Source organism: Micromys minutus (assembly GCF_963924665.1).
Source record: "Micromys minutus genome assembly, contig: SUPER_22_unloc_1, whole genome shotgun sequence".
NCBI lineage: Eukaryota > Metazoa > Chordata > Mammalia > Rodentia > Muridae > Micromys > Micromys minutus.
Genome location: NW_027667990.1, coordinates 3778773 through 3792938, shown reverse-complemented (window position 1 = coordinate 3792938; position 14166 = coordinate 3778773). Strand labels below are relative to the sequence as shown.

The 14166-nt window shown below is 42.5% G+C and overlaps 1 protein-coding gene and 1 pseudogene across 2 annotated transcripts in view; one reads left to right on the top strand and one right to left on the bottom strand.

Moving 5' to 3' along the window:
* Positions 1 to 1682: 1682 nt before the first annotated feature.
* Positions 1683 to 5288, bottom strand: LOC308435407 (cyclin-dependent kinase 4-like; annotated as a pseudogene). Its single transcript has 2 exons — positions 5195 to 5288; positions 1683 to 2582 (listed from the first exon to the last, which is right to left on the bottom strand). The product of its transcript is annotated as a cyclin-dependent kinase 4-like (transcript).
* A 120-nt stretch (positions 5289 to 5408) lies between these two features.
* LOC308435406 (putative sperm motility kinase W) overlaps positions 5409 to 14166 on the top strand; it is a gene marked incomplete at both ends in the record, with an annotated part of 106626 nt that continues 97868 nt past the window's right edge. Inside the window, 2 exons of the mRNA XM_080942648.1 lie at positions 5409 to 5422; positions 5691 to 5876. Coding sequence (XP_080798774.1) covers positions 5409 to 5422; positions 5691 to 5876 — 200 coding nt within the window. The remainder of the gene's footprint in view (positions 5423 to 5690; positions 5877 to 14166) is intronic.

The window sequence follows — 14166 nt, the reverse complement described above, 5'->3', positions numbered from 1 at the left end:
AAACCCTGATCCTTAACATCTGAGAAAAAACCTTTTTGGAGAATGCCTAGGTGGGATCTAAGGCAACTGAACTAGCAGTAACCATCAAGTGTCTGTGGGTACAGCCAGGGTGAAAGGGGGCATGTATACCTGTTGTCTGTGCGGAAAATATCCAGGAAGAGATTATGCTCGGAGTCCTAGTGCTTGAAATAGTAACAATGGTTGAGGTACAAGGTGGCCATATCAATGTCTTTCTATAATTCAATTGGAAGGCACAGTGTACTAAGCCCTGTGAATACTCACATTGCTGCTATGTTTCTTACATTGGGTATCAGATGTGGATTCCAAGTTCTTATGTGTATTACATTCCTCTGAGATGAAATGGTTACAATGTCACCTTATTCTCCGCTGTGGCATTCATAGCCTAGGCATACAGCAGCATTCTAGTCTTTCAAACCATCTTGAAACCAGGGCTGACGAGCTTCCAGAGGATCTTCACAGCCAACAGGCTCAAGGCAACAGAACTTCAAACTGACTCTCCCAGCACACTCACCTCTCACATTCTACACTGTCCTTTCCTCCCATCACTTGCCCTGATATCAACAAGAAGAAATGTGCTCCCCATGAGCACAACAAATGCCTGCTCCAGAACACAGAAATGTGAAGCCTCCCGACACAGCAGCATTGTTGCTGGCTTACCTAAGCATTCAGTAAATGTGCTGTCTCAGGCAGCTACGCTGCAGGCCACACCACACTCAAAGTGGCATCTATTCAGATTCCTACACATGTGCACACCTAGGATGCACCTTCATGGTTTCTCACAATAACCAGGTGCCTTAGGTATCACTCTAAAGGTGCAGCAACATTTGAACTAGCCATCCTCCTGAGAGTCAACCCCAGAAGGATTGGGACATTGTATGTAGCTGACAGCAGTGCCATTGGCAGACATAGAAAGTGGGCTTCAGGTGTGAAAAAAAGAAAGTCCAGGCTTCTGTCTGCCTGACAGTGTTAAGAGTCTCGTTGCTGGGCTCAAGAACCACACACTGAGGTTTAGAAAACACAGAAAGACAGAGTGTTCCATGAGGGAGATCACTCAGCCTCTGTGACCTGCTTTCCTGTGGGTTTGATGGGAGTAGTTACACAGCACATCTTTTGCACTTTGCCCAGAAAAGCTGTAAATCTTTTGAATGATCCAAAAAGGCTTCTATTCCTAAGAATCTTGAAGATTTGCATCCTAACCATTGCCATCTTTCTAACACTAAGTCTTCTTCCAGCAGCAGCTGTGCTCCAGGTTCCTCCATCTCTGGCACCCCTGACTGCTCTAGCTGAGGCTTTCTGGGGACATAGGATCCTTGAGATTGAGATACCTCTGGAGGCCAGTCATACCTACAAAGGGGCATGATTATACTGATCTGGCTATTTTTTTCTCCTTCACCTGCTATCCCATATCTCTGTAGAACAATTCATCTGGGACTTTGTTTTGTTTTGTTTTGTTTTTTGAAGACCATACTTCATTGTCTGCTTTTATTTTTCTGTATAAAAACTATACCAGTATGATTCAGGAAGAGAAGAAAACAAATACACTTGACATTTAGTGTAGAAAAAAGGGAGGTACCGGGGGGTAAACCTATAAGGAGAAGTGAGGGATTGTCATTTAAGGCTGAAAATGATCTCTGTAAAAAGCTGGAGGACTCTGCACGGCCTCAGGAGTAGGCAGAGCCTGCCACTTCATCCAGGTCCTCCCACCGAGTGTCTGGAAACTGAGGCAGGCAGCCCCTCTTCTCACTCCAGTCGCTTTCCTCCTTGTGCAGGTCTTGGTGCTGCAGGGATGCCTCGGAAGGCACAGACTTGCTTCTGTGGGTTAAAGGTCAAATTTTCCAGCAGCAGCTGTCCTCCAGATTCCTCCAGGTCTGGCACCCCTGACTGTTCTGGACAAGCCTCTCTCGGGGCAAAGGCTCCTTGAGGAAAAGATACCTCTGGAGGCCAGTCTTCTTCTTGAGGATATCAAATAAGTTCAAAGACTTTGCCCAACTGGTCAGCTTCAATTTCCACAGAAGAGAGGCTTCTGTTGAAACATCTCTCTGATGATACATGCCTACAGGTGTTGCATAAGTAGACGGCAGAACTTCATGAGCCCAGCACCAGAGGGTAACATCCACAGACACGAGGGCCATCTGGAAGCTGAACATTCTGGCTAGGCCAAAGTCAGCCATCTTGACTGTCCCATTACTTATCACTAGAATGTTCTCTGGCTTCGGTTCCCAGTGAACAATGCAGTTTGCATGAATATAATGGAGGCTACTTAGAAACTGGTGCATCAGATCTAAAGGTCTCAAATGGCAAGCATAGTGGCGTTGCTTTGTGCAGGTATGTCCTCATGTCCTGGTATATATGTTCAAATGCTAGGATGAACTTGATGTCCCCATCAGTTCAGGAAGTAGCACAGATATCAATCAGCCATGCAACACTCGGATGTTCAAAGATCTTCATCATCTTTAACAAGGCTGCCTCATGAACGGTGCTGAGAGAAAGGACTTTCCCAGCTGCTGTTCCATTAGGAACTCTCAAATACTTGAAGGCCACACAGTGGCCACTGTGGGGATCTCAGGCTTAGTGTACCATCCCATAAGCACCAACACCAGACATGGGTACATATCAAATGGTCGCCATTCATGTAGAAGGGGATCTTAAGCTTGGCCAAGGGCAATGAAGGTGTGCTTTTATCTGGGCCTGGGAGCCAGTACCTGAGGCTTTGTACCCAGCTGAGATTTTTTTTTTAATAATGTAGGAAGCTCCCATGAGACTTCTGTGATAAGACTGCCCTCATCTGGAGCTACAATTCAAAAGGTGTTTATCAAAGCCTTTCCCTCTACATTGCTGAAGGAAACAGAGAGAACAGTGGGGTGTGTTTGGCTGTGGGGAAAGGTTTTTAACTTAAAACTCATGCATACAACCATCCTGAGGGAAGTCAAGTATAGTAACTGAAGGTAGAAATTTAGTAACAGAAACAACAATAGAGGCCGTGAAGGGTGCTCTCTATTGGCTTCTTTATGATTTCTGTGTCCTGTTTCCTACTCCCAGCTAAGCTCCAATCCATACTTACCTAAACACTTACATTCAGTAAATAATGAGGAAAATGTACATCAGGTGGAGTCGAGAAAATGAATAGGGCATAATTTAAAATAAACAATGTATGACTTAAATTTGACCAAATTGTCAGAAAAGTATCCAACCCAGAGGGACAGAGGCAGTCCCTTACTGGCATGCATGCCAGGCACTTCAGGGTGTGAGCTCCTCCTCACTCTTGGAACAATGAAGAACTTGAACTTGTCTCCTTTCAAGTTTTAACTCATGCATCTATTAGGAGGCTCAGCCACTTTCCCTCCCCCAATCAATTCTATTCTCCATTTGTTTCAGTTCTAGGACTTGTTGCTGCTGTCTTTATCTGCACATGGTGGTCATTAGAGTCATCCTGAACCAAATTCAGACAGGGAATAGAGGGTCTGGACTCTCTATATCCCAGAGTCAGCATGAGAGAAAGACCATTGGCACAACTGAACTCTCCTCTCTCCATCCTAAAGTCCCGGGTGTTCCTTTAGGTTTCAGACACACAACATGCTGACATCCAGTAGTCAATGGACTTGACAATTTTTAGTAGTCACTGGCTGTCTCATGTGCAGTTTTTAGTCATTCTGGAAAAGGTAAAGGGTCCATTGCTTCTCTCATCTCTAAACTTGTCCCAGTTCCCTGTTCTCCTGAGCCCTTTGGCAGTTATCCTAGTTGTAATATTCCAAGGAAAGTCACATTCAGTAGTATATTCTCAATAGGGATGATCCTGCCACTGTCCAATGTGTCCTGTGTTTAAGTCACCTCACATCCAATGCCTCTCTCTCCTTCAGTGTCTCCTCTGCAGATGATGGTGCTGTGCTACAGAAGCTTGTTCATGTGAGTCCAGGATGGTCATGGATTCCTGACTATGAGGGCTGTGGTTCATTGTTGCTAAGGATCACATCTCAAAATAACAACACTGAACTGGAAATACAAACTGAAATTCTGCTACCTGAGCAAGTTATGCAGAAAATAAGGAAGGATGTTTTACACAGGGACAAGTGTCCAAATGGAATCTATAGTGTTGATCTGGTGCCTGGAAGAGGAACAATGATCAAGTCTCTAATGGGCCACCTCAAAGTCTCCCTGCAGTTCAGAGGAACACCAAGGGCCCGAACTCTGTGGTTGTGATACCAGTGTGGAACATCTCCCAAGCCTTGACACCAGCATCTATAGATAAACAAAGGACTGGATTTCTACACTTTTGTTCTGCATGCTAAAACAGTAAAACAACAGGTATATAAGAAATGACATACAAGAACAGGGCCTCTTTGATAGCTACCCAAACCATCTGATACACAGTCCTTCAATTTCTGTACCCCAAGAACAAGCAACTCTCATTCTCATAGAACACATAAGCTGGCCCTTGTTTCTCTTCCTTCCCCCATTTGTTCTTTCCATCAAGAGGAAGACATTTCCTTCCTGTGCTGACATGGTATTAGGATATGGTTCCCACAGACAACAGAAGCTCCTGAGAAATCTAATGCTTGTATGAGTGAACCTAGAGATGAAAGTGTGGATGGACATGTTCCCCTTCACTTCAAGCTGCAGTGATGTCACCATCTCACGCAGAATTCCATGTCTTAGTGGAGTACCCGCTGACAAGGTTTTTCTGCCATTGAAACTCAGGTAATGATTGCTTTGTATCCATAGAGGAGACTTGGCCGTACAATTAGCTCCTGGCACTGAGGAGGCAGAAAGGATGATATACCTGTGACAGTGGAAGGCTGTATGCAAAAATTAATGTGAGGCCAATCTGGAAGCTACATGGTGCATCTCCTGATCTTTTCTTCAGTTTTTCATTGCAAGCTGGTGTTTTCCTAGTGACAGGACTGTTATCTCCCTGACACTCACCCAGCCCTCCTTCTCAGTCTTTAAAATTTGGACAATAGAGAAGGACCTCTACAGATGAGTCAGTGGGTGAAACCCTGACATCTGTCACTGCATTTCCTAGCAATTCTTTCCTAAGTGTGAGATGTCTGCCAGAGCTAGGCTCTCAGTTCTTGCCTTGCAACCTGTTGAGTTACTTCCTGGACTGTGCCTACTCCAATCTTCCTCTAGCACCATGGAAGCCATTTTCATTTCACAGGTCTGACTTCATTCTTACCCACAAGGAGCAAGGGTGAAGACTGGCTCTGAGATGTGTTCCCAGCTTCTAGACTATTTGAAGTGGTGTGATCTCTTCTTTTGTCAGTTGCCATTCAATAACCAGAGTGAGGTGCAAGGATTTCTCTACGTGCTAGATCCCAGGATCATCAGTGTGATACACATGCCTTGTCCGAGGGGCTGACAGACTGACAGAGCCCATTGCATTCAGGAAGATGAAGGTGGTGAGGTAAGTCCATATCAAAAGAGGTAAGAACAGTAATGAAAATGGAGTTAGCATCCTAGTCCTGGTGGTTGGGAAACAGTGTCCCTGAGAAGACAGCTCTGATTGGCTGAGCCTGCAGAGAAAGAAGGCATGAAACTGAGGACATTGAGAGCAACCATGTGGCACTCAGCCATCATGAACACGTGGAACTGAGGAGTGTTTGTGATACTGTGCACACCCTAAAGGGATTTACTGTATTTCATCTTTTGGTGAAATTGTGTTCTCTACACAGATCACAGGCCCTGGGAGAGTTGACTGTCACAACAAGCCAAAAGCATGAACTGTGCACTCCTCTTGTCCTGGTGATGGGAAAGTCAGAAGACGAGGAGGCCATCCTGACAGAGGGAAAATGTAAGGATGCTGTGTTCCTGCATGTGGTTCCGCCTTTTTCACATATTCATGTTGAGCTTCTAAGCAGGTAAGGGTGTAGATAAAAACTGTCACCAGAGGTAAACCTAGACCTTGGCTGTTCATCAGCCTTTGGTTTATTTATTTCCCATGCAGACTCTCAGTCCCCTTGAGCACAACAACTTACTCTCCCTGACTTTATTAACTATGGAAATAAGCGACTGTGTGGTACAGGTAGGTTGAGCTGCCTAAATCACGTATGCTTAGACCTTCTATCAATGCTGTCTTTTCAGACATCTCCAGATAAGATCCTGACATTCAGTACAGCATTCAAGGGTCAAGAGGATCCCTGACCAAAGCAACACAGGCTGGAGCCAAATTGCTGATACTCTGCACCAATGTCCTTCCCTGTTTGTTACTGCCAAGGACAGTCTGAACTGAAAGTCTGTACCTGCTCTCTCAGTGAAGTCACAACCACTTGAAATCTGAATTTGAACTGGCTTTATAGCTAATACTGTTGACCCCAAAATCTAGTTCAATGTCTGAAAATATGAGTTTCCCATTTTCCAACCTGTCTTCCTCAGGGAAGACAGTGTTTACACGTGAAAGGAGAGACCTGGTGAGGAAGGACAGGTGCCATGTGGCTTTCTCACCATGGCTTCATCTTAACCTACGTCCCAACATTTCTTCATTCCCGGCCCAAGTAAGTAGTATTTCTAGGATGACTAGAGCTCTGAAGTGCTGATAGGTCCTGAGGGATCACTGGGTGTCATGCACCATGAGGAGACTCTTCAGGATCTTCTGTGAAGGCCTACTTCTCTTCATTCTTCAAACAGCATGTGGGATGAATGCTTCTCTTGAACACTTGATGCTCACTTGTCAGTTTGCAGATCACTTACAAAAAGTTTTCTCACTATGATTGTCTTCTAGATTCCAGCTTACTTTTCCATAGATGGTGTTTAGTGTGGTCACACATGAAACTGACTAATGCAGTGCATTGACCAGCTAGACTTCTCTAATGCCTAGAGGCAGTGCATGATGGAGCCACAGGATAGAGTCATTTCTATTTCTCTCAGATTTTATTATCACTCATCTGCACAGAAAGAATATTCTGGGCTTCCATCCACAGTTTTCTAAATCTTTTCTGAATGGCATTAACCTAGAATTGACCTACATGTCTAGAAACATGGGAACATCCTATAATGTTCTTCCATATTCACAAACTCACTGCTGTCCTCTCCTTCTGAGAACTGAACCTCTGTGGTTATTGCTAGAGAACTTCCTTAGGTCTGCATATACTTCTTCTCTCCAGAGACTCAGTACAGTGGCAGGATGTCAGGAAGCAATGGGCAGAATCATGACTAAGGTACTGGGAACTCTGTCCTTCTCATCCCATTGTATTCCATCCTCTCGCTTCTCTTTTGCAGATCATGGGGCTTTCCCACAAGAAGTTGCCGAATGTGGCTACCTGGCAGGCCAACCAATAGCCCCTATCTGCCAGACCGGAAGCCACCATCAATGAGTCAAGAAACCTCATCTGCAACATCCCAAACATCTGTAGCATGAAAGTCTGGTAAATGCAGTATGGCCCTCTCCCTTATCTGGTTGCCACCATCAAGTATCAAGTAGCCATTTATTTCAATGTGTAAACCTTGAACTCCTCTACAGATTGGGGTTTGGAAAAGGGTTATGTGCAGATGTTATGGTGGTTCATGTCATTGGTTATTTCTTAAATGTGAGAAATCTGGGTATCCACCAGTTACTGAGTGCTTTCTTTCCTTTTTCTTCACCCGTGTTTCACAAAATATGTTGCTCACTAATTTTATGTCAGTGAAATGGTGGCACAATGTTTGCCTCTCAATATGATTGGTATTTCCTGGCAGGACATTAGTGGATGGGTTTTAAGAGTCTCTGAAATCTACTCTTTGCTGTAATTCGACATACAGCACACACAGAAAGACGTTTTTCTGATGCTTGACAGAACTCTTTAAGGGAGAGTCTTAGATTATGAGTGGTAATCAAAAATTGGAGTGAGGCAATATGCACCTGGTCCCACTCCTCATGACTAGGGAGCCACATTTTTATAACTTTGACTGAAATGTGAACCACCAGATGCCTTACACTGTTGTCTGTGGATTGCTTTAGAATCATGGAGACTATCTGAAACAAAACCTTTTAGTGCAATTTCCAGGTGACTTTACATGTCCAGATTTTACTGCATTAACTCAGTGAAACCGAGGCATACATACAAAGGGGCTACCTATGTCATATCCACAGTAAACCGCGGAGAGAGATAAATGCATGCATGTAAACTTGCAGGCTTGTGCTCATCTAAAGCTCTCTGCATTTATGTGTTCTGTACACAAGCCTATGGAAGGCAATGGCAAAGTTGTTGTTTTCTTCCCATATCAATTAAGATAATCAAACAGATCCTCAATAGATATGCTCACAAGAGAACTTCATCTACAGGATTTCTCTGTGAAGATCCCCTCTCCAGGTCACTTCTCCTGCTCTATTGAGAGTTATATGAGCAAAATGTGATCCCAGTGGCAAGTACAGCTCCCAACACTGAGAACTATCAGACTCAACACTAAAGGAATCAGCTTCTGATTTTATCTAGACACAAAGACAACATCTTAAACTGTGAACTCCTTGGCTTGCTCAGTTTCTCCACACATTACACATATCTCTGTTTTCATTCAGCCAAAAGCTCATCACTGGGATGTCTCTACAATGACCTCGACTAATTCTTTCTATACATAGATTAAGATTTCATATCAAGCTTCTTTGCCTCAAGGTTGATCCTTTTGCTATTTTTTTTTCTGCTAGGTCCTTTTCCAATTATGGAGTCCCTCCTTCCACAAAAGGTAACAAAGTGGTCAGCCTTTCATGCCATTTCCTATTAGTCTGTGCCTCTTTGAGTAGAACCAGTTCAGTATTGCTAGGTATGTATGATGCTTACAGAACTTACCCTAATCTGAACAGATTATATGGGCACTGAGAACATCTAACCTTGCTAAGAATTTTAATTGTTTACTTATTTTTCTCACTTAGTTTTCATTGTCTATTCTTTATACTGTGTCTATCTGTCTGTCTGTTTCTCTGTTTCTACATCTATCTGTTATTTCAGTTTGGTTTCTATCTCTACATTTGTTTCTAACTCTCTCTTTTTCTCTTCTGTCTCTTAGCTTTTTTTATTCCTTTTGTCTGTGTGTGTCTTTCTTTCTGTATCACTAACAATCTCCATTTCTATCTGTTTCTATTTCTTTCTGAATCTTTTCCTCTCTGTGTGTTTGTGTTTGGTGTGTGACTCTGTGTTTCTCTATGTCTGTGTGAATTGGGGGATAGCTTATTTATTTCCAGGGTGGCCTGTGAAGACAGACAATAACTCTACTGCGGTATTTCTCAAACCCTTTATAGGTCACAGGGATTGAACCTTATTGTGAATTCTTGGAAAAGTTTTTCTAAGGGAAGAAAATGAAGAATCTGTGACTGTGCCATTACATGCTGGGGAAATAATTGTGGGAGACTCGGCCTTCACCCACACCTGTGCTGTTCTTCCTTGGAATCCAGTCAGGACAATGGGGTCTATTATTTCCCACATAATTGTCTTGGTTGTTTATTTCGGAATCCCCACACTCTCAGCTTAGTTCTCTAACATTAAGTCTTACTGGATCTTAGCATTCTACTTTATTTTCCCTGTCCTTTCTGCCTATATTTATTTTATCATAATTTTCTATGGGTAAAACAGTTCTTCTGTAACACTTAAAAATGGGAAATCCAACACCAGGGACACAGAGCTCATACACAAGGTGCTCATATTTAACTACTAGAAATCCAAGCCAGTAAACTTAATCTTGACTCAGTGGTGAAAATGGACTTAAAACTTGAACAGCCCTACAATATTGTAGTTCCTGATGTCAGAGTTCCTAGCTTCACAGTTGAAACTTTTCTATTCCTTTCTAGTTAGTGTCAACAAAACTTCTGCAGAAGCTGGGGATCCAGAAACCTAGGGGAGGGCGTTTGTGCAGGATGTTGACCCATCATGGGTCATGGTTATGCCTTCCACCTCCTCCTTCAACATTAAATATACCTTATCTCCCCAAAGGCCACGCCTGCCTAAGTATCCTGAACTAAGTGAGGAAGATGAAGTGAACGTCAAATGAGTGAAGGTCAAGGTCTGGCTGTTATCACAGAATCTACATTATACTGTGGAAGCTCTGAAAAATGGCCCTGTTCTCCATGGGATCTTCATTGGCTGTTAATAAAGAACAACCTCTTAATGGAATAATGTGCCTCTGCCATGATGAAAACCATGTAGACAGTGAGTCTACAGAAGAAAATAGGACTGAAGTCTACCAATTAATAGTTCCAAATCTATCTTCTATGGATCACTAAAAAATAAGCACCATGCTACCTCCCTGAAGATGAGTCAAGATGTTGCAGTTAGCGTGGCTTATGACATGAGGTACTCAGAAGCTCACCACAGATCTCAAATACAAATTTAGATTACCCTTCATATGTGATACCCATGAATACAGAAGGGAAACTTATTACAGCCTTCATCTGGTAGATGCACGTAAGAGGATTACCATAGATAACCTAGATTTCCATGCTCAGACATTGAGACTGCAAACAACTATGAGAGGTAAGGGCACAAAGTAGAGCTGAGTCCTGCATCTCATACCACACATAGCTGAAGTTCCGGGGTTCTGTTCTCAGAGGGCATCTTTGGAAAATGTCTATTTCTTGTAAAACTCTCAGGTCTCTGAACCTAGAGCAGAAGCTTTGTTCATACCATATCCTAAAGCAAGTGAGGTTGGAAACATAGATGCACATGACAAGTCTTACCACTCTCACCGAAGCTGCTGTAAGGGATGTTTCTCATACATCTCTATCAAATGCCATCCAGGTATGATTTCTTGCTAGAATAACATCCCAATGATACAAAATTGGCAATATATGGAAGGACAGGATATTTATTGTGTCTTTGTATATGTACCCATCTCTGTACATGACTGAGATCATAAAACTACGTCATTTGAGAAAAAAGAAAGCCAGGTAGAGTAAGGTCTCTCCTGAGGACAACTGCCTTGACAACACAGAATCTCATCAAGGCTCACAGGAAAGACACACATATGAAGACCTGTTTGTCATGAGACAGACTCAAGATCTATCCCCCCCCCCTGCTTTCTTTGTTAAACAACTCTCACACTCCAACAAACCTGGCTCAGTATTTCTCACAGACATCACCTTGGCACACCATCTGAATGTCATTCAATTGAAATCTCTCCCTTTGTGTGACATGGAAAGGCCTTAGTCATGTCCAGTGTCATAACAATTCTTGAGTAATCCTGTTTTAATGCACATTTAGACCTGTCAGAGCAGGCTTTGCTCTTGTGTAACCTGGGCAGATGTTGGCCATGTCCACTGTTTCTGCAGCTCTATAATGAGGCAACATCACAATGAGGCCTGTCACAGCAGGCTTTAATGTGAGCCATGTGGGCATCTTTATCACCTCATGTCTCACCCCCAAACTACACAGAGAACTTAAACCATCTCTCAATTCTCTATGGTCTATGTGAAGAGCTGACATTTTCAAGAATTTCAGAGGTGAAGATCTTGCCTTGGTCATCTTCATAGAATTTTAGCTATTCAGACCCACATACAGGGAAACCACGACTGGAAGACTTGTGAGCACCATATCCTCTAGAAACATGAAGCAATGGCATTGGGATTCCTCTAAAGTTTCAGTGACCCATACTCTCATAGCAGAGTGTTGTGTTTTTTAAATCTTAGGGAAGAGATGGTCTCTTTTTCCCACAGATATGAGCTGGTTCACTCCTGCTCATACTGGGAGATGAGCATGATCAATCATAAGATATTCTACTTCTTCTTTCCCAACATGGAGCCGTAGATCACCTCTCTGATTCTTTCTGCTCTCTTGAAATCCTAGAATACTCTGAATTTAAGATAGATCATTGGTTTAGAGGCAGATGCTGTTTATGATGCAGAACTGCATCCACTTACTGCATATTCTTGCCAGACACCAAAAATGCTCTCTAGATTCACAAAATGCTATAGTGTTTCTAAGATTTCACAGTCTCTAGGGGGAAGTAAATCTGACTTGTTATTAACAGTTCTTGTGGAGGATGTCACCTGAAGAGCCATGTGCTTTTATTATTGTCATTGTATGCTTTTACTATTTGTTTGATACATGTGAACAGCCATGAAGATCAACTTAAAACCCTACCGAAAACATGAATTTAGGAAAGTGTCATTGCTGTTTCCCCAAGGTATTATGACCCCAAGCCCTGCTCTGCTGAGAAATTACCTTATCCCTAAAACTTGCTCTGATTTTTTTGTACTTGCTCACTTGCATCTTGTTCATCTTTCCTGGAGATGTTTCCTTTTGGTTTCTAACAATTTAATTGGTGCATTTATCTGACAGGCTGTCTAATTTTTCTCAGTTGCTTGTTGTGTAGACCGTTTCCCTTGTCTTGTCTGATATACAGTTAACATCATGAGACAGCTTCAAATGTGTGATGCTGAAGATTTTTCTTGAAGTTTGAAGAACTCACTTGGTACTGGGAAGCCTAGACTTTTCTTAGCAAAAGACTATACTTGTGGCTAGACTTCCAGAGTCCAAAGAATTTCACTTCAGGATTTCAGTTTACAAATGACTAAAAGAAAATTCTAATAGCATCTACAATTCCCACAAATATGATAAAGCAGATGCTACTAAAATATGTTATGAATAACAATTTTCTTCTAGCTAACTTATCATCCTTTAGGCATTTAGCTTCCTTTTCTGTCATGCATGTTTGCTGCCTCTTACTCTATACCTTGCTCTGTTCTTTGCAGAACCAGCCTTCCCCAACAATCTGGGACATTTCGATTGTATGATGTTGCGATGAGTGGTCTGCTGGCATATCCCCAAAATAGAAGCTGAGTAAGTTGTGGGGTTTTCCTTAGTTTAAGGTACCTGAGAAGAGTAAGGCAGAACATGTATACACGATTTGTAAAAAGTGGTCATGCTTTATCCATACACTGCTCTACTATGGAAGACAGCAAAGAATAAGAACTTGACACTTAGCTTGCTTGCTCCTCATTGAACACTCACATCTTTTCAACTAGCACCATATTGTTTTTTGCTGGTCAAAGGCATAATCTAGTGAATAAGTTTCTCTCTACTTCTTGGTACATAAGTTAGGAAGCTCAATATATACTGTTTTATCGACCCTGCTGTGTCTCCATTTTAAGCCCTGCTTTTGGTATAACCAGGTCATGTGATCTCTCCAGAGTTCATGCCAATATTTATCATCATAAATGAATATTCCATCAAGCCCTGACCATTCTGGGATTGCAGTGACAACTGTAGGCCCATGTAAGCCAGTTATGGTGGAGGGTAGAGATCTGTAAGTCTCTGGAGCAATGAGTATCTGCATGTCCATGATGAGTAGATTCCAGAAAACTTTCATCAAGTTGTAGTGAAATGTTCTCCACACTTGCACTATTAAGTAAGTGTTCTGAATGGTTCTTAGACATCCCATTTGCATAAAGGAGGTAAGAAATCTACTTGAAATCTTTTGGGGCATTTAGACCCTCCTTGTGTCTTTAACAACATAGCTGTCTGGAGGACATGTCTGGAGGATGGCATATCTGCAATGTCTCACCATTTCTACATGATGCTTCCCTGACACTAGGAAATGGAAAAAAACACATTCACATTAAAAGTAAGTATCTGTTGTATCAAGTTTTGTCTGTGCTCAGTACAATGGGAACTCATCAGAAGTAAAATTTGTATGTTTTTGCAGCAATGCAGGAAGAATCTTTGGACATCAACTACACCCCAGGATGTGTTATATTTGGGTTCCAGCCTGTTACCTTTTGATTCTCCAAAAAAAAAAAAAAAAACAGTCTTTTTCTGGGTTTTCTGAAGTATCTACATGTGAGTCTCTTTGCTTGTGTTCAGTACACAGGTGATGTTTTATGTAACTGGGCATATTATCCCTGAAGCTATGCTTGTGTTTGTCTCTCTCCCTTGAAATAGTCAGGATGTTCACATTCTCTATGGTCCCTTACCCCATTCTTGAAGCTCTCCCACACCTGCTTCCCAGTCATTGTCTGACCACATTAGACTTTTGGTGTGTCCATGAGAACACACCCCTGTCTGGATGTTTCCAATCTTAGACCCATGGTATGGAGGAAAACAAAGGCCTGGAGATTTCATGCTCTTTCCCATTACAGGCTGTGAAGAACAAGAGCATGTAGACAACACCAGAACTTCTGTCACTTTCCGCAGGTCATCTGGGTTGCCTCCTGAGTAGCTTTATGGAAGAAGTCAACTTTTCCCAAAA